Source organism: Mauremys reevesii, linkage group 5 (genome assembly GCF_016161935.1).
Source record: "Mauremys reevesii isolate NIE-2019 linkage group 5, ASM1616193v1, whole genome shotgun sequence".
NCBI lineage: Eukaryota > Metazoa > Chordata > Testudines > Geoemydidae > Mauremys > Mauremys reevesii.
The window spans coordinates 90,702,992-90,723,758 of record NC_052627.1 but is presented as its reverse complement, the minus strand read 5'-3'; the positions used below and the strand labels follow the sequence as shown (position 1 = coordinate 90,723,758).

General features: G+C 41.5%; 1 protein-coding gene across 4 annotated transcripts in view; it reads left to right on the top strand.

Moving 5' to 3' along the window:
* SLAIN2 (SLAIN motif family member 2) overlaps window positions 1–20,767 on the top strand; it is a 61,356-nt gene that overhangs the window by 14,176 nt on the left and 26,413 nt on the right. For 3 of the 4 annotated variants that reach the window (XR_005599111.1, XM_039540488.1, XM_039540489.1), the window contains exons 2-4: window positions 5,273–5,421; window positions 18,200–18,364; window positions 19,577–19,738. Coding sequence is in view for 3 of the 4 variants with exons in the window: in XM_039540488.1 (XP_039396422.1) it covers window positions 5,273–5,421; window positions 18,200–18,364; window positions 19,577–19,738 (476 nt within the window). In the remaining variant the exon portion in view is untranslated. The remainder of the gene's footprint in view (window positions 1–5,272; window positions 5,422–18,199; window positions 18,365–19,576; window positions 19,739–20,767) is intronic. The other variant, XM_039540490.1, reaches the window with a different exon arrangement.

Genomic DNA, 20,767 nt, shown 5'->3' with positions numbered 1-20,767 from the left:
TAATTAATGCCATTCAACATGGGTTTCTGAAAAATAGATTTTTGTCAAACTAACTTGATATCTGTTTTGATGAGTTTACAAATTTGGTTGATAAAGGTAATAGACTTCTGTCAGGCGTTTAACTTGGCACTGCATGACATTTTGAATAAAAAATCTGAAAGATATTAAATGGATTAAAAGCTAGCGAACTGAAAGGTCTCAAAATGTAATTGTAAATGGAGAATCATCATCGAATGGGTGTGTTTCTAGAGGGGCCCCACAGGAATCAGTTCTTGGCCTTATGCTGTTTAACATTTTTCTTAATGATCTGGAAAAAAACACCGAATCATCAGTGGTAGTTTGCAGATGACACAAATTGAAGTGGTAAATAATGAAGATAGGTCACTGATAGAGAGGGATCTGGATAACTTGGTAAGCTGGGCGCATGCGAACTATACACTTTAATATGGTTAAATATATACATCTAGAAACAATGAATGTAGGTCAGACTTACAGGATGTGGGGGATTCTATCCTGGGAATCAGTGACACTGAAAAAGATTTGGGGATCATGGTAGCTAACAGCTGAATATATACCAGTGTGACACTGTGTCCAAAAGGGCTAATGCAGTCCTTGGGTGTATGGATATATAAGCAGGGGACTCTTGGATAGGAGTATTTGGGACTGGTGTGACTGCTGCTGGAATATTTTGTCCAGTTTGGTGTCTACAGTTCAAGAAGGATGTTGATAATTTGGAGAGGGTTCAGAGAAGAGCCATGAGAATGATTAAATCAGGGGTAGGCAACCTATGGCACTTGCGCCAAAGGCAGCATGCGAGCTGATTTTCAGTGGCACTCACACAGCATAGATCGTGGCCATTGGTCCGGGGGGCTCTGCATTTTAATTTTAAATGAAGCTTCTTAAACATTTTAAAAACCTTATTTACTTTACATACAACAATAGTTTAGTTATGTATTATAGACTTGTAGAAAGAGACCTTCTAAAAACATTAAAATGCATTACTGGCACGCAAAACCTTAAATTAGAGTGAATAAATGAAGACTCGGCACACCACTTCTGAAAGGTTGCCGACCCCTGGATTAAATCATTAGAAAACATTCCTTATAGTGATAGATTTAAGGTGCTCAATCTATTTAGCTTAACAAAGAGATGGTTAAGAGGTGACTTGATTATAGTCTATAAATACCTGCAAGGGGAAACATGCATTTAATAATGGGCTTTTCAGTCTAGCAGAAAAAAGTATAACACAATCCAATAGCTAGAAGTTGTAGCTAGACAAGTTCAGATCAGAAGTCAAGCATAAATGTTTAACAGTGAGGGTAATTAACCATTGGAATAATTTACTAAGGGTCATAGTGATAGCTCAGTGGTTTGAGCATTGGCCTGCTAAACCCAGGGTTGTGAGTTCAATCCTTGAGGGGGCCACTTAGGGATCTGGGGCAAAAATTGGTCCTGCTAGTGAAGGCAGGGGGCTGGACTCGATGACCTTTCAAGGTCCCTTCCAGCTCTAGGAGATTGGTATATCTCCAATTATTACCTTTTATTACCTTTTATTATTACATGGTGGATTTTCCATCACTGACAATTTTAAAATCAGGATTGGATGTGTTTCTAAAAGCTATGCTCTAGGAATTATTTTGGGGAAGTTCTATGGCCTGTGTTATACAGAAGGTCAGACTAGATGATCACAGTGGTCCCTTCTGGCCTTGGAATCTATGGAAATTGGCTGAAGCATGTTGACAAATTGGCAAAGTGCTTGTGATATTTATTAAGGCCACAGTGTCTTTACATTTACAGTGATTATGCCCAGGGAAGGGATGTATCAGATATTAAACTGAATGGTGGTAGTACACAGTTCATGGCAATCAGAGCTGTGATTAGCGCACAAGAGTCTTTTGTTCTCTGTCCTATGCTGTGCTGCTTCAGATTATGTTGAGCTGCCCTTTCTTATGGGCAGAGTGTGTGCAAGCTGCTCAGCTGTCTAGAAGAGAATTATAGCAGCTGTAGTGCTGCCAGTGGTTCCTCCACCCCTAATGACCACTGATCTGAGGCCCTCAACTCAAAAAATTTTTTGCCAGTGCCTTTACGTTTACAGAACTAGAAGACCGCTCTAGTGGGTAGTATGAATCATCTGTAAGAATACCATATAGTCATGGAGGTGATGGATTCTGTGACTTTAACGAACGTCTGTGACTTCATCGGCTTCAGCTCCCACAGCTGGGGCTGTCAGCCTTTGCGGTGGGCAGCCCCTTCAGACTCCCCACCCCCCGTTATTTTTAATAAAAGTTACAGATGGGTTGCAGGCTTCCGTGAAGTGTTGTTTATTGCCTGTGACCTGTTCATGACTTTTTCTAAAAATAATCGTGACAAAATCTTAACCTTAATCACCGTCACCTTTAGGAAGAATCGGGGATAAACTCTTAACCCCAATAAGTGTTTAGAAATGCGCATTTTAACTCACATTTATTTCTTTCACAAGGAAAAGGGTTTCGTCTTTTTTTTTCCCCTAAAGCCCTTATTTTCTCAGCCTGTATCTGCAGGGCTTGCAAGCCTCAAATCTTGTCTCTAAATATAGAATCTTTGCTTAGGAATTAACTTATTTAGACTTACATTAATGTTTATGTAGTAGTTTGTCATTGTCACACTCTCCACAGCATCAAATTGTGATGTCGCAAGATTGATATTAAATGGAGAGCAACTTTGATCTCATAGCTCTTTCCCTTTTGTAATTGTAGGATTAATCTACTGACAGTGTTTATGCCCAGAGAAGGCATGTAGCAGATATTAAACTGAATGGTGGTGTTACACAGTTCATGGTGATATGAGAGACATTCCTTTATGATCTTTCATCTGGTAGAGAAATATAGTGTCTCTTAGTTCCTTCATCTGTAAGTTTAAACCAGTCCACCAGGATGCTGAACTTTTAGTAAATGAATGTAAGTTTTGACTTCCAGTATTCAGGTATTAATTAAAATGAAACACTGACTACAATCATGAACAAAATAATTCAGGAGACCAAAAGAGCTCCTAAAATAGAATATACAATGTCTCAAGTAGTACTTAGCTGCAAAAAGAACCCTCTTTTGGTATTGCCAACTGAGCATTTAGAATCTCAGAAACTAGCAGAACAGTCAAATCAGTTTTTGTATTCTGTCTCTATTTTGCAGTGTGCCTGTTTTATGTAAATATGGTAAATAACATCACTTCATAGGAAAGGGACCTAGTACTCCTTTCCCCTCTGATTTATGAAAAACTGGTAGATAACACTATGATACTTACCCTATTGTATATGAAAAAACAATTAAAACATCTCTTAAGGAGAAGTGGCTTAAAGCATGCTTTTAAAAAAAATTGGTCTGCGCATTCATTAGTGAGGGTCTTTTGTACCCTTCCCTTCCACCCCCAAATCAAGTCCCTTCAGAAGGTCCAAGTAGGGAATGTCAATGTCAGTATAGTAAACCTTTGTAAAGTTCATCAGCTCTATTCAACCAAGTTTTGAGACCTTGGCTGAGGAAAAGTCAGTTAATTTTTCTCTTCTGCTAGAGCTATGGAAAGTAATTACTGTGTTGCTGATGTAATTGGCCCAAAGGAAATGGGAATTTTTGACCATCTGTTTTGTATAGAAGAGTGGCTAAGTTAGCTGTCATATGTTCCTAAACTACAATACTTAAGTTGGAATCCTGTTTAGTTGGAATTTAAAGGCTATCATTAGATAAATAGTTGATGATAATGCAAGTCCTTATTCCATTATTTATTTCTGTGTGCATGTATTTAGAGCTCTTGCAGCAGCAAAAGCTAGAGTTAAGGCTGCAAGTTGGCTTCTATCAATATCCTGTAATTCATAACTTTCTCTTTTCTTTAGGGCTAAAACTTTCACAGTTTGGTTTTAACCTAAAGATGAGGTGATGATGTCTGATTTAAATCTTCACTATGCGGGGTATATGTCTGGGAAATAACATTTTCCCTTAGGAATTTTTTTTGAGGGGGAAGATTCTCAAACTTGTAGTTAGTCCTCAGTGAAGAGTAGTTTCAGCTTCGGTTGAAAAAGATAATGTTGAGGTTTGTTTATATAAAAGCATAACTGAACATTGTTTTACGCTTAAGGGCACTACAATATTTTATACTTTAGCTATTTACCTTTGGTACCATGGTGCCCAACTTTATAGCCTCACTACTTGGTTATTCTGTGGTTACCAGTTGCTGCAGCTTAATGTATGCAGATGTATAAAAGCAGCTCTACAACTCCTTGATGCTTTCTTTCCTTTTTCTTAAAGTTAATGCCACTTTAAGGCCAAAACCATAAATGCATAAATCAGGATTTCCATATCACAATTAATATGCCCACGTTACTAAACCTGATCTGAAGATAGATTTTTTTTCTTTAAAGTAACTGGCAAATGTGTTTTCAGTTTTTAAAAGACTTGAAAATTTGACCTGGTTATAAAATGGCATAATTTATATGCAATTCTTTGTACACTAAGTTGGTATAAAAAGTAACAATGCCTCTGATTTTCAGATAACAGTAGAAATTGGTGGGAGATATAGGTGCTTAGCATATCTGAAAATCAAATCCAGTATATCTGTATGTTATCTACTGAGCTTCTACTATGTAATATGAATTTCACTTTCTATGCTACAATTTTTTCTGGCATTGCTATGTTCGTCATAGGTGTGAAGAGGTGTGATCTTGGACTAACACAGCTGTGCTGGCAAATGCCCCTAGAGCAGACACAGTTATAGTGGGAAAACTGCACTTTTGCCAGTATAGCTCATCTTGCTTGGAGGGTAGGAATGGGGTTGGGGTTGGAAAAAAGCAATAGAAGAACAGTTTTGCTGGTATAAGCCACGTCTACACTAGGGGCACTTTGACAGTGTAGTTAGCAAAGCACTCCTAGTGTAGACCTTGCCTAGGTTTGTCAGATACCTTTTTTACACCACTTTAAGGGGCATCGTAAGTACTTACCACAATTTAAAAAAAAATTTCCTGCTTATTTTTTGGAAGCTGGATAACTTTCCTCAGCTTTATTTGTATGTTGGTTATGATTGTAGTGGCTGTGCTCTTGGGTATTGGATGATTCTCTTTCTTTAGAGTATTTGGAAGAGGGATGATAACACCACATTGACTTTATGAATGAACAAAGTAAATATGCAGTTTGTCTACCAGTGTTGACTTGTGCTCCCCTTTTGGTAGCTGAGAACAAAAATTGCATAGTACCTAGTATTTCCTTAAAATGCCTACTTACCTAACATCATATAATTTTTCCTCTCTTAGGTTATATACATCACCAAAGAAGAAATTGACTCCAGTGCAGAAATCTGTTAGTCCATTAGTTTGGTGCAGGCAGGTACTCGATTATCCAAGTCCTGATATTGAATGTGCTAAAAAATCACTGATCCACAGGCTTGAACAGATAATGTCAGGTGAGTTCATGCATCAGCACATGTGTTGACATTGTGTTTTACATTTTAACACCAAACCTTGTTTTAGAATAAATATACATTATCTGTATTCTGCCAGTGATTTGAGGGTTGGAGGAGTTTCTTCAATTTTAAGATTTTTGTTACGTTTCTCAGATGGCAATTCACTCTCTACCTTCTTATGACCCTTTGACCGCACTCCTGTCCCTGTTCTTTTATTAGTTGTCCCCCGCAATTAGTGGGTTTCTGAGGCCCTGTGGAACCTCCCCTTAGGCTGGGGGGTGGGGGGGGTTCCGTTAGCATGGGGCAGGCTTCGCTCGCCCCGTTTCCCGGAAACCCAATAGATACTTATGTTTTGGGCCAGATAAATAGAAGAAAGGAAGAAGCAATAGACCATGTGAATCATGATTCCAGTAGTTTATGCCTCCTGAGTAGTGATATTTTGGCCAGTTTCTGCTTCCTCTCAAGCCATAAGACTTTTTTTAAAAAAAAGTCCAGCTGCTTAATCTGGAATTTGTCTGCTGCCTTAGTTAGAAGTCTCAACTCTTGAGGGGAGAACAAAACTATCAGGCTGATAGACTGTGTGCATTTAGATATGTAGTTAAACTCTGTGCGAAATCAGCTGGGGATTTTTTGTTTTGTTTTTTGTTCTTGGCTAAGGAGATGGAGACTGAAGTTAGTTAATAATTTTGGGACACTGAATGGATTTTTCAGTGGATTTGGGATCTTGGTTATTCCTTTCCAAGATGATAGAGACTAATGTCTTAAATGATATATAATTGGCCCTGAGATAAAGGAGCCACTTAACACTCAAAACTGCGGCTAATGACTGAATGCCTGGTCCTGTGAAATGCTGATGGGGTCCCCACTTACAACTCCTGTTGATGTCCTAGTGGGAGTTAAGTACTTAATACCTAGCTGGAGGTACTCAGCTGCCTGATTCCGTCTTTAGTTCTCTCTTCTTTGCCAAATAGCACTACCTTTCCATTAGAATCCCATAATCCTCGACACTGCTTTGCAACCTTTAACTCTCTACTAAACTCCTCCTCCTCTTCTATCTCCATGTGGGATTTTGCTGACTTTTAAATAAAGTATCAACAAGATCTACTGTTAGAAAGAAAGGTAGATCACAACCTTTCCTTCTGCCCCCTCAACTTCATCGCCTCCAACTTATGAAGTTTAAACTCTCCCCTCCTTCCCCTCCCCAACCTTTCTTTCCACTGGCTTCTTCAAACTAAAGTTCTTGTCTCTACCAACCTCAAAAAATCCTCATCCTTTATTGCACCTGCCACTCCAATTAGCAGCTCGTCTCCTTTTGACTCTACATCTCTAAGCAGACTGAATGTGCCATTTCCTAGAGTTTCCATGTTCCTCCTCTTGAACTCCACCCTGGATCCCCTCTAGCCTGACTTCTGCTCTCTTGATTTCATTTTGACTTCTTTCTGGCTAAAATCTCAAGGGCCTGATTTTCATTTTGGCCTCTCTGCTGCATTTTACAATCAGGCACACCCTCCTTCCTGATATCAAGTCTTTTCTAGGCTTTTATGACTCCCTGTTTGCTTCCTACCTTTGAAGTTCTGATGTGTCTTGGGTGGGCCATTGCCCTTGTCTCCCACTCTGAGACCTACAGAGCTTTTTCCTCAGCTACTGTCTGTTAACCTTTTATACCCTTTATCTGGGGCAGTCTGATCTGTCTGTTTTTCAACTACCGTCTTAACACTGAGGGCTTGGCTACACTTGAGAGTTGCAGCGCTGGTGGAGGCTTTCCAGTGCTGCAACTTAGTAACTGTCCACACCTGCAAGGCACATCCAGCACTGCAACTCCCTGGCTGCAGCGCTGGCTGAACACCTGGTCTGCTTGGGGTGTAGCGAGTGCAGCGCTGGTGATCCAGCGCTGCTCATCAAGTGTGGACACACACCAGCGCTGTTATTGGCCTCCAGGGTATTAGCAGATATCCCAGAATGCTTTTAACTAAATTACTCTTTGTTTTGTTATGCAGCCTCTCTTGGTTTTGTTGTGAACTCGGAGCTCCGATGGTGCTCCGCGAGCTGCTTATCTAAAAAACAAATAGCTCCTGTTTGCTGTGATCAATCTGTACCTGACTGTGAACAATCAAATGAGATAACCCCTGTGAATGAGGCAGGCAGGGAGTGAGTGTTTGCTTGAGGAGAGAAACTGGGGGGGGCAGGGGGGGTGGAGAAAGGGAGTCCGTTGGATGCAGGCTGTTTGCAGTTAAGAGTTAAGTGTAAGGGGTCGGGAACATTTTCTGATTTTGCAAGGCAGGAAGCTAACACAGTGTTGGCTCCAAAAATCCACACTCTCTCTCTCTCCCCCGCTCCCTGTCACACTACACCCCACCCCACCCCCCTCTTTTGAAAAGCACGTTGCTGCCACTTGAACGCTGGGATAGCTGCCCATAATGCATCACTCCCAACAGTGCTGCAAATGTGGCCACACACCAGCGCTGGTAGCTGAGAGTGTGGCCACACACCAGCGCTGTTCCTACACAGCTGGATGACCAGCGCTGTAAACTCCCAGCGCTGCAACCCTCAAGTGTAGCCAAGCCCTGACTCACAAATCTACCTTTCCATTCTGGACAGTCTTCTTCCACTACATCCCACATTTCAGCCTCTCTCTCTCTGACATCTCCTTCTGAATGTGTTGCTGTTAACTTAAACTTTGTGACAAAAAATAACTTTAGTCAGTTCTTCACATTCTGTCACTTTGGACTATACTACCATTATCCCCATTACATAAGAACATAAGAACGGCCGTACCGGGTCAGACCAAAGGTCCATCTAGCCCAGTATCTGTCTACCGACAGTGGCCAATGCCAGGTGCCCCAGAGGGAGTGAACCTAACAGGCAATGATCAAGTGATCTCTCTCCTGCCATCCATCCCCATCCTCTGACGAACAGAGGCTAGGGACACCATTCTTACCCATCCTGGCTAATAGCCATTTATGGACTTAGCCACCATGAATTTATCCAGTCCCCTTTTAAACATTATTATAGTCCTAGCCTTCACAACCTCCTCAGGTAAGGAGTTCCACAAGTTGACTGTGCGCTGCGTGAAGAAGAACTTCCTTTTATTTGTTTTAAACCTGCTGCCTATTAATTTCATTTGGTGACCCCTAGTTCTTGTATTATGGGAATAAGTAAATAACTTTTCCTTATCCACTTTCTCAACATCACTCATGATTTTATATACCTCTATCATATCCCCCCTTAGTCTTCTCTTTTCCAAGCTGAAGAGTCCTAGCCTCTTTAATCTTTCCTCGTATGGGACCCTCTCTAAACCCCTAATCATTTTAGTTGCCCTTTTCTGAACCTTTTCTAGTGCTAGAATATCTTTTTTGAGGTGAGGAGACCACATCTGTACACAGTATTCGAGATGTGGGTGTACCATGGATTTATATAAGGGCAATAATATATTCTCAGTCTTATTCTCTATCCCCTTTTTAATGATTCCTAACATCCTGTTTGCTTTTTTGACCGCCTCTTTACTGTCTTTAGAATATCAGAGTTAGAAGGGACCTCAGGAGATCATCTAGTCCAACCCCCTGCTCAAAGCAGGACCAGTCCCCAGATAGATTTTTGCCCCAGATACCTAAATTGCCCCCTCCAGGATTGAACTCACAACCCTGGGTTTAGCAGGCCAATGCTCAAACCACTGAGCTTTAATGTGAAAATCTTGTTTCACCCCTCCCGCTTTCCTGCCCTTCACATATACTACCTTGCTTTTTAGCTCAAATATTCATCTTAACAATTTATGAAAACTATTTCTTTTGTTAATTTAGTGCATATCTTGTGGAAGGCCTCTGAGATTGAAATACAAAGATTAGACTGAAATTCTGAACACTGAATTGTGCCCAGATATCACTGGGATCTCTGAACTTGTGCTATTGCATATCATGGATCCAAAGTCAAGAAGTTTGCAGAAAACTACATATTTCGGCTAAGCTGAATGTAGAGGGCTAAATTCAGCCTTGGAATAAGCAACCACAATTCCATTGTCCAGGCCTTGAAAATCCCCCTTGCCAGTGCTAAGCAGTTTTCCTGTGAAAGTACCATCAGCTACTACAGAATTTAAGCGTTCATTTAAAAAGCTAGCCCTGCTTGTGTGCATGAACCTTCCAAATATGAAACAAGCATTAAACCTAGAAGCGTTGTCTTGCTAAGTACACAGCCAGGCAGTTCTGCTGTTTAAGTCTTGCTAAGTTTAAGAGAGCGAAAACTAATCAGAACCCTGCAGGTAGCAGTGAAATTCAAAAGAATCGCGTCAGTTTCACTTTGCTGATGGGGGAACAATGAGCAGCAGTAGGGACTTGCAGTAGAACAGTGGTTTTCAACCTTTTTTTATTTGTGGATCCCTAAGAAATTTCCCTTTGAGGGCCCCTTTGGAAATTTTAGACATAGTCCGTGGACCCCTGGGTTGAAAACCACTGCACTAGAGCTATTCACTGAAGAGCATTGCTTAAAAATAGAAACTGGAAGAGTTACAGTAATGAAGACACTTACCCTTCAGCTAAGCCAGAAAGTGACTGAGCAGTAGGCTAGCAGAAAACTCCATCATAGTGTGCAGGAATCTGGGAGAAGAATAGTATGGCCTCTCCTCCCCGCCCACTCGGAGATTCTTGAGTGGATGGGGAAAACATAATATGTTCTTCCCTCCAGCAGTCAAAGGTGTTTTGGGGAAAATAGGGGTCATCAAATTTCAGGCAACTTCTAGTTCTAGAGGCTATAAAAGATGGAGAACCCCCAAAGTAAGATTCAGGGAGTCCCAGTACCTGCTCTTTTCTTAATAGCTAGAGTGGGCTTCCCTATTTTAGGCCTCTTTATGACTAATTACATAGCATCTGAATGCTTTACAATCTTGAATGTATTTATCCTCAAACATCCCTGTGAGGTAGGTAATTACTATTATTCTAATTCTACAAAGGGAACTGAGGCATGGACTAAGTAAGATTTGATCCTGGATCTCCCAAGTCTCAGGCTAGCATCTTAACAACTGGACCATTGTTGGTGTTGTCCTAGACATTGGGGTGTTCTCCTCTTATGTCTGTGGCTACTGTTATGTTCAGGTCCTGTGTATAGATGTCAACTGTTGTTGGGATAGGCAGAAGAAAGATTAATATAATTTAGAAAAGTGTGGTAAATTTGAGGGGAGAGGAAAGGAAAAACAGGAAATGTAGGGAAATATCTGGGGAAGAATATTTTTGTATATGTATCTTAAAAAAAACGAGAGAGAGATGGAGGGAGAGAAGGAAGAGACGCTGAAAACTATAGGCGATACCTATAAGAAAAGTGAATTTAAATCAGGAAGGAAAACAAAATGTAAACCTCCCCAAAAGATGAATGTAATAGTAATATTTATCTTCCTGATTGCACTCTCATTTTATATGTATGTGAAATTGTAGGCAGGGCTATTAGTGCCACCTATTACTAATATTGCCCAACACTTCCCAAAACCTTAACTTTGCCACACTTTGATCTTAAATTTTTCATTCGGGGTGTCTGCCTCTAGCTAAAATTTTGAAATTAGGCGTGGTGGTGGCCTTTGTATCAGGGATGTGCTTTTTGTCATCCCCATGGAAATCCAAGTATATTTGTTCAAGTTACATACCTTTGACAAATGTCAGTTCACATTTGCTAAATAGAGACTTTTCTGATTTTTAGCAACTACAATCTCTGCAGATTCTATCCTCACTGAGCATACTTGAGCCTCTCACAGCTCCTAGTGCTTACTGGATTGTGCATGTTCCATCCCCACAGAGTAATTGAGCTGCTTCCTCCGGCGCAGGGCTATGGGGGCACAGATGGACTTTTCCTGTGGTGCCTGTTCACAGCAATTCTGGGCTGGGGTAGGGCCTGTCACTGGTACTGAGAGTAGGAAGCCTGTATCTCCTGTGTCCTCAGTGACCCCTTCTCTTCTCTCACCGCTGGCACCTTGGCAGCATGAAGGAGGAAGTTGGACTGAATGCAGAGGGAGACAAAAGATGAACTAGAGAGACAGAAAGGATTAGATGGGGACAAGGAATCTAAGACTGGGACTTGACAGGGAATTGGGGGGAGAGACACTGGGACTGACTGGACAAAAAGACTGGGAGAGGAGGTGGGGCTGGGGAGAGGAATTCTGGGAGGTGGTGTGGGAGGGAATGGTGACTGAGACTCACTGGATGATGGGACTGGGCTTAGGGAACCAGTGGAAGGGAAGAGAGACAGGTTTTACAAGATGCTGGGATTAGGAACCACTGTGGGAGAGGGAAGACAGATCTGACAAGCTGAGGTGCGTTGAGGGAACTAGGATTGGCTGGGCAAAGTGATTAGGAGAAGGAGCTAGGGATTGGAGAGTCTGAGGTTGGATCAGTGGCCTGGGGAAGGAGACTAGGACTGAGAACCAGAGGAGAGGGGAGATAGATTGGACAAGAAGCCAGGAGTGGGAACTGGGACTGGCTGAGCAAGGACTGGGGACATGGAGTTGGGACAGAAAGGGAAGCTTGGGACTCGGAGAGTCCAGAGGGGGAGACTTGGCTTGACTGAGCAGGGAGACTGAGATGAGACATCTGGAGGAGTGGAGTTGGTGCCTGTGCAGGGGATTGTGATGATGAGCTAGTTGTGAGGAAGGGTCAGGGACTGGTTGCAGGTAATGGGGCAGAAGTGTCTGTCCAGTACAGTACACTCCCCTCCAGACCTTGGAATGGAACCCAAGGTTGCTGAATCTCACCATGCCTCTGCTGTCAGCAGATACCCGTGAAACTCTCAGGTACAGTGGGTCTCATCTCCCGTTAGTTTAGTAGCAGTGTTATGTGTGGTGGACCTAAGGGTTCTAACTCTGCTGATGATCCAGGTAGGGGTCAATATGGTGCCACAGGATGGAATTAAGAATTCCATTTGCTTTTTTAAAAACCTAGGAAATTGCACACATAGTATGTTTAAAGAACATTATTATAAAGTTTCAGAATCAAGAACTCAAAAGTTAGGAAATGCTAGAATTAAGGTTGCTTGTGGAACTTTAAATAAGCCCCCTTGGGCACATGTAATTAAAGACTATCATAATACATGATTACATGTACCTGACATGGACAACGTCTGCCCAAACAGTTTATTTGATCAAGTGATAAGCAACTGAAAATGGTTTTATAATGGAAAGTGTTAAGCAACCTCAGTAGGCAGTGCTACTAGCCCCACCTATACTATATAATGTGAAATAATCTATCCCTACATTGTGTATTAAACATATTGTGATTTTTTTAAATTAAAAAATGGCTGGGGAGTCTTTAGTGGTGTATATTTCAAGGGTGTTTCACTGTTGGGTTTCTACATGACTGCAGTGCATGAGTGTCACCTACTTGGTCTTCTCTCTTGAAACAGGGTTCTGTTTAAAGTATCCTGTCATTACTTTGCTCATAAAAATGGGTCATGCGGGTAGAGTGGAAAGGCTATCCAGGTGTCCTTGCATCATGTTCATGTAAACCAAAACAGTCCTGGTGGGATTAATTTAAGACTACTAAATGATTTCTTGAGCCTCTAAAACTAGGAAGTGAAACTGATTCTGTTTTAAACAACTTGAGTCAGTGCCTGATAACAGAATGCTGGCATCTATTTGCATTTATAAAAGCTTGTTGCTTTTGCCTCTTTTTTGTTTGAAAAAATGTCCCAAAACAAAAAGGGGTAGGGAAGAGAGGTGGTATGGCAGTTTGGTGACAAGGGATGCAACTTAAATTGTGCTTTCATTAGGAAATCTTTGGGGCAGTCTGTCAATTTTGTACAGTGCTGGGTATGTTGTCCATGCTTAAATATTTGGCATAAAAAGCAAGACTAGTATATAGTTTCTTATATCGCACAAATCACTCTGGATATATGCATAACGAGCTATTACCACGTTGCTCATGGAATGGAAAATCCATTTTTGAGTTAAGCATTGGACTTGTTTGTGGCCAGCTTTACACTTAATGACAGATTTTATTTCTGGTCAGTTTGAATTATTACTGAGGCTGCCAGAATAAGTTTGCCAGCCATGATTTTCATTAAATTAAAAAGTTCTGGATTTCAGAAAGGTTGGCCATGATTCTGAAAACTGATCCATTAAAAAAACTTAGTTTAGGCATGAAGTGCTAACATACTTGAAAAAATCCTGTTTGGGAACCTCATTATTTTTGACAGAAGAAGGGCGTAGATCAATTTGTTAATGTTACCTATCAAAAGTAGTTACTGTACATAGATTCTGAATGTTTCCAAATGCAGACTTTTCTTTTCCTTTTGGAGACAGGGATGGGGGAAGACTATACATTGTTCTCTGGAATATTCTGAAAGTTCATGTGGAGCAGTATCGTTCATTCTGGATAAATTGTGACTTGTATTAACAAGTAATTATAGGTGGGTCTGGTAGCACTGCTTATTAAGGTGACCAGACACTTCCCATTATAAAAAACTGTTTTCATTGTAACTAGAATATTTAGCATTATATAGCACTTTATATGTTCAAACCACAGTTCCCAAGGCTTCATGTGAGTTGCAGCTTTGAGTGCTCAGCCCTTCTGCATATGAGACCTCAGGTCCTCCAGTCATGCACCAGAACATTGAGGAACACACTGAAAAGTTTTAAGTGACTTGCTCAGTATTGCCTAGGAACTCTGGCAGAGGTAACAATGGGATCCAGATGCCCATTGTGGCATTCAGCTACTTTAACCATGAGATCATCCTTTGTCTTCCTGCAGCCCCCTATTGTATTCACTGACACCTTCCAACTTCTACAGCCAATGAAGCAGGGGCCCTACAGACAAGTTTCCTTCACTATCCAACCCTGAGTCTTCTCCAGAGTAGGTTCATCTTGTACATCAGAGTTCCTCAGAGTGTGGGGTGTGTTCTCCCTAAGGGGGCATGGAGGACCATTCGGGTGGGGGGGGCACGGCTGGTGCCCAGCCCAACCCCCACAGAGGTTGTAGAGGACCACCACCCAACTCTGCTCCTGGCCCTGGCCCCAGCTGCCAGCCCTGCACCCAGGGTCCCCTTACCCCTGTCCACGACCATCCCCCTTCCCTAGCCCCAAGATGCAGCCCCGCTCCCAGCCATGCCCTGGGGGTAGGAGGGCCTGCGGACAGAGATAAGAGGGGGCACGACCCTGAAAAGTTTGGTGACCACTGCTGTATACAGAATGAGAGATCCTGTGGAAAGAATAGGATGTGACTATGTAATTAAAGACTGTATCGTAATCCATATGTGCAAGAAGGCCAAATTAAGATTGCACAGACACTCTTAATTTTGGCATTTCTTAATTTTTGAGCTCTTGATTTTGCGATCTTCACATTCTTTTAATATATCTTTGTGTGTATACAGTGTATACATATGTTATACTACAGAGCAGGCCTGTTTTTACCATTTTGGCCTTTTACAGATGCACAGTGAGATTGGGATCACTTTTTTTTTTTTAAACACAAGTGGTGGGGACTGTTTCTTTTGGCATGCGGATCAAGGTTCAGTTGGAACATAAAGGAGATCAATTTTTACACTTCAACCAGGGGAGATTCAATATCAAGAGAACTCTGGTCCAGTCTTATCAGAAGATTATCTGTTTAGAATTCCAGATGCTGTTCTAAATTAGATGCATTTTGTAATACAACTGCATTCGTTCTGTTCTAAACACTGTATTCTGTGAACTTGTATATATAGACTGGAAATATCTTAAAGATATTCTATTAAATTGGCCACCATACTTCTGTAATCTCTAAGTGATATTTGGCACTATTGTGATGTAAACTTTTAAGAATACAAACCTTCTGTCCTCGCACCTATTCTGAATACAACTGACGGTTTATGCATTTTAAAAACTTGAATGCTATTTTAATCCTGTGGCACAAGGTGTGGAAAACCCTTACTGAGTCACTTGTAGCACCTCCTAATTTAAAAAAGACATTGAGTAAAAGGAATTAAACAAGTCAGAGTCAAGCAGTTAAGTGCATTAGAGCAGAGAGTCAACCATTTGCCAAGGTCATTCATCACCACTGCCATATTATATTGATCACGGCCTTCTTTCTGCCTTTCACAGTTTCAGCAACAGCAGAATGCTACAGTTAGATCTTTGAGGGACATGAGGACTTTTACCCATGCCTTTTAAAAAATTCCATATTTTTCAAGATTTTAATGTCTGTATAACTATACTAGGATCTCACAAGTAAGCACATTGCTTGCAGGGGCCATCCTTGAATGTTTTGCAGTGCATATATATAGATTTTTTTTTAATTGATTGTAACCTTTCTTTGGGAAGAGTGCATGACTCCTAGTAGCCATCTTAATTGCAGTTAAACTGAATTTAAAACTATGCATGATGAGACGCTCTTCACCTGCTATACTGTGCAAAATGAACAGTTTTCTTTAAGAAAGTTGATAATTCAGTTGTACTATGACATAGAATACCTTCAGTAGTTAAGGAGCTAGCTTTAATAAGGGAAGTCAAATTTGCTTTTTTTCCCTTGGAGTTTTCATTCATAGTGTAGTAAAATGAGTTAGGTTAGAAGATTAATTTCCTAATCAAAGTGTAATGCATGTATTAAACTACAAATAGACTACCCTTTCATAAGCCAACCCTATATTTTAGGGGTTGGCAAACTTTGGCTCCTGGCCGTCAGGGTAAGCCGCTGGTGGGTTGGGATGTTTTGTTTACCTGGAATGTCTTCAGGCATGGAGCCCCTCAGTTCCCTGATGACAATTTAGTGGCAGTTCTGTAGTGTGGGTCATGCAAATACTACTTTTTAAAATATTCTGTGTACACTTCTGAAGTTGTTTTGAATTGTAGTCAAGTCACTTTGAATCCTAGACAAAGGTAGACTTGATTGAAGACTTTTCCCTTTAGTTCAGATGATGATATTGTGTTTAAGAAGTAATGACACCACTAGGGGAGACAAAGGGCTGTGGTGTCTCAATGTGCATACAGTTTGCAACTGTACATCTTTCATCATACCCAGATGGTTTCATTAATATACTATCTGAGTGACTAGCTAAGGCAGGGATGGGCAAACTATGGCCCGGGGGCTGCATCTGGCCATCTAGACATTTTAATTCGGGCCTCGAGCTCCCGCTGGGGAACGGGGATTGGGGCTTGCCCTGCTCCGGTGCTCCAGCCCTGCTCTGCGCGACTCCTGGAAGCAGCAGCATGTCCTCCTTCTGGCTCCTATGCAGAGGGGCAGCCAGGAGGCTCTGCACACTGCCCCTGCCTGAAGCGCCTCTCCTCACCCTCCGCAGCTCCCATTGGCCAGGAACTGCGGCCAATTGGAGCTGCAGAGGTGGCGCCTGAGGACAGGGCAGGTGCAGAGCTGCCTGGATGTGCCTCTGTGAAGGAGCTGCATGGGGGACATGCCACTGTTTCTGGGAGCTGCTTGAGGTAAGTGCCACCTGGAGCCTGCCCCCCTGACCTCCTCCCACACCCCAACCCCCTGCCCCAGCCCTGATTCCCCCTCCTGCCTTCAAACCCCTCGGTCCCAGCCCAGAGCACACTCCTGCTGCACCCCCAGCTGGAGCCCTCACACACCCCCGCACTCCAACCCCCAATTTTGTGAGCATTCATGACCCGCCATACAATTTCTATACCCAGATGTGACCATCGGGCCAAAAAGTTTGCCCACCCCTGAGCTAAAGGCTTGTTATAAGAGTTAGCTGGGTGAGGCTCAACTAGAATGAGAATAGAAGGTTATTCTGCTAGGCTGCCATTGACTCCTTCAACTGAGGTATCCTATTACTCACTTTGTATCTGAAAGTCTTATTTATATATGTGCAACTGGTTTTTTGGATGTTGAGGTCAACAGCTGTAGAGCAATGACCAAGAGCACTTTTCCTGTTTGTACTTTGGAAAGAAAAAGGTCAAAATCTTCTTGTCAATGCGAGCATGTTTTGGCAGTCAGAACTTTGTCCTTCCCAAGTGCATCATAAATTGTGTATGGCTGCTTCAGAAGCCTGCTCAGCTAGTACCAAATGCAGTTGCCCTCTTGCTTAGGAGCCCTCTTTTCATGGATATCTGAAGTGGCTTCCATTTTGCTTGTGTGCAATTCAAGTTGGCTCACCTTAACGTTTTCTGTCCTGAGTACCTTTGAGACTGTTTTTATGTTTGTTACTATAGCAGTTAACAATAGCCAAGGTGCTTGAGCCTGTCCTGTAAAAGGGGGAAGCCTAGAGTCTGGTATTTTATGAAGGAGTTTGCTTCACTTTTCCTTTCCACCCCCACAGTCTGAGCTATAGAGCACTCTACAAGGCTTATCTACTGGTCTTTAGAAGCGGAGGTGAGTTAAGTGGTGTGGATTTAGTCCTGTTGAGTTGGGTGAGGAAAACTTGTTAGGGTTATTGTTCTCTTATTTTTGTGTGTGTATTTTTAATGATTGTATGTGTCTGGAACTCAAGATAGGCACTTCTTGTAAATCTAAAAACACAGTAAAAGCAGCGAAGAGTCCTGTGGCACCTTATAGACTAACAGACGTATTGGAGCATGAGCTTTCGTGGGTGAATACCCACTTCGTCGGATGCATGACGACGAAGTGGGTATTCACCCACGAAAGCTCATGCTCCAATACGTCTGTTAGTCTATAAGGTGCCACAGGACTCTTCGCTGCTTTTACAGATCCAGACTAACATGGCTACCCCTCTGATAAAACCACAGTGTTTTTCTGGAGACTGAATTGTTTTACTTTAATTGCCTAGAAGCATAATCATGTTGAATTACTTTAAATACTACTGTATATATTTTGATCTTCACCAATTCCTTCAATGTGGCTTTTTCCCCCTTTTCATACAGTCCTCAAGAGACCAAGTTTGTACAGTAACCCTTTCAGTGCGGTCAGTTACACAAGCCCTTATAGTCCAAATGCTAGCAGCCCTTACAGCAGTGGTTTCAACTCGCCTTCCTCAACACCAGTGAAACCCCCTTTAGTGAAACAGCTCATATTTCCTGGTAGCTCCGGTAAGTTTCTGTTCTAAAAACATTGTGTGCTCTTGAGTTGTGGGTTGGACTGGCAAGGAGTTAAAGCTTATGTGGATAAGAAAAGATACTATACTAACAACTTGAGTGTCAATAGGAAGCCTGCATCATATGCAAGATACTAACTTTATAGGAAAAGCATTTGGCCAGTTTATTTTGGCATGAAGTATAGTTATGCTGTTTCCCTCTGGGTCTTTTCTGTACTAGTCAGGTACCGTTACATGGACAAATAATGCATGTAACTTAATTGTATGGATATGAGTCATATTGCATTTATTAAAAGGTTTGGTACAGCTTTTTGGAATATATGTTTATAATGGTTATCTGCACTAGTATGGCTGCAAAGCCTACAATTCTCCTATGCACTGAGGCACTGATATAGTCAGCATGAGTGCAGGTGGTGTAGAATCTTGTAGTACCAACAACCATATAATCTTGGTGTGAAGTGTGTGTGTATGAAAGGTATGTCGTGAAACTGCAGTCTGACACACACACAATAACCTTTGCCAGTGTTTTTTGCCTTTATTTTTGGCTTTTTGAATGTCAGTTTCTCTGAGATATCAGCAGATCTATTGGGGAATGGAGAAGGCATCGGAAATGTGAAAGACTTTCTAGCAGCTTGTACAATTCTGTAAATGTTGATTAATAGAACAACTTTAAACAAATAGTATTAGTTACTGGATGTATAAAAAAAGATTTTTTTACCTAAATTACATAAGTATTAAATTCCAATTACATACTTAAGATTGTACGTTAACACCTTGTATATGCAGTTATTCAGTGGATCAGCAAATCTCTTGAAGTTTATAAATTCATAGATTCTAAGGCCAGCAGGGAACCCTGTAATAATGTAGTGTGCTCTCCTGTATAACACAGGCCATAGGAGTTCCCTGAAATAATTCTGGTTTAAACTAGAGCACATCTTTTAGAAAAACATCCAGTTTTGTGGAGAATCCACCACAATGCTTGAAAATGGTTTCAATGGTTAATTACCCTCACTTTTTTTAAAGAAAAGCTTTGTTCCCTGTCTGAATTTGTCTAGCGAATTAGCTGTTTTGCTAGATAGTGGGACATCCAGCCTTTCATCCACTAGTAGCCACTGAACTACTATGACACACTAATAGCTACTGAGCTATTGAAATACACTGCAGTGTATTTTGTGAGTTTTACTTTAATTTCTTTATTCTTGTATAGGTCATTTTAAAAGTTCAGCAGATAGAAATCCTTCACTAAGCCCTCAGTCCTCTATCGACAGTGAATTAAGTGCTTCAGAAATGGATGAAGACTCTATTGGATCAAATTACAAGCTAACTAACGTGACAGATGTGCAAATTCTAGCTCGGATGCAGGAGGAAAGTAAGTACTTTGCATACTGAAAGGCAACTCTTCTTTGATTACATAATTCCTTTAAACTTCAGCTGCAGACATTTTTAACTTTCTTACGCAGCAATGGGGGAAAGAATGGTAGAGGAGCGAGTAGGAGTTGCTGAGACTTATCAAATAGATGGCCCTAATGGTAAAGTTAGAGCAATGAATTACTACATGGGAAAACCAGATTTGAATGGTCCCCCAAACTTGTACTTTGGGCCAGAAGTCCTTAAAAAGGTGGGTGAGGCATTGCATACTAAGTTGTTGGAGGGGATGGGGATGGAAAATAGGTACAGGTTTTATGCAGTTCTGCAAACTTTGGCACTTTCTGTAACATGACTGGCTGATCCTTTTGCCTTCTGGTTAGAGGAGGATAAAGTTGCTGTAAGGAGTTGGATTTAGAGGTAAGGGGCAAAAGAAATACTGACGGACAGGAGAGGCAAATTGATAGCCCGCAGTGGATTTTTTTTTTAAATGCTAGTTGGATTCACCTATTATCCTAAATCCCTTCTTCATGGAACAAGTACTGCTTTAGCGTACATCTGTCTTGATGAGCTCAGTACTCAAAGCTGGAGAATAAACTCTTTTGTTTGTCCACAGAACAGGTACAGATGGGAAAAGCAGTCATGCATACTTTCTCAGTTTTGATGTAGCCTTTGTTCAGCCGTTTGTCTATTTTGTTTTTAACGTCTGTGGAGATTGCCAAAGGTACTAATTATCATGGTTACTAATCTACCAGAACAGTGCTCAAACTGGCTTGTAGCCCACTTGCTGGTGGTCTACGTATAGAGCTGGCTGCTCATACAGTTCTTACTTCCAGTTGCTTAATGGTGCTGTTAGTAAGAAATACATTTAATATTCTTTCTAATATTATTTTTTTAGGTAAGTAATTGCTGTAGTTGTCAGTGTTATGATGCAGGTGGTGGGGGGGGGGGGAGGTGAGCAACCAAAAATATAAGATGTGGTCCACACTATGGAAAAAAACAAGATTGAGGAACCTGTCACAGGAAAGGGACC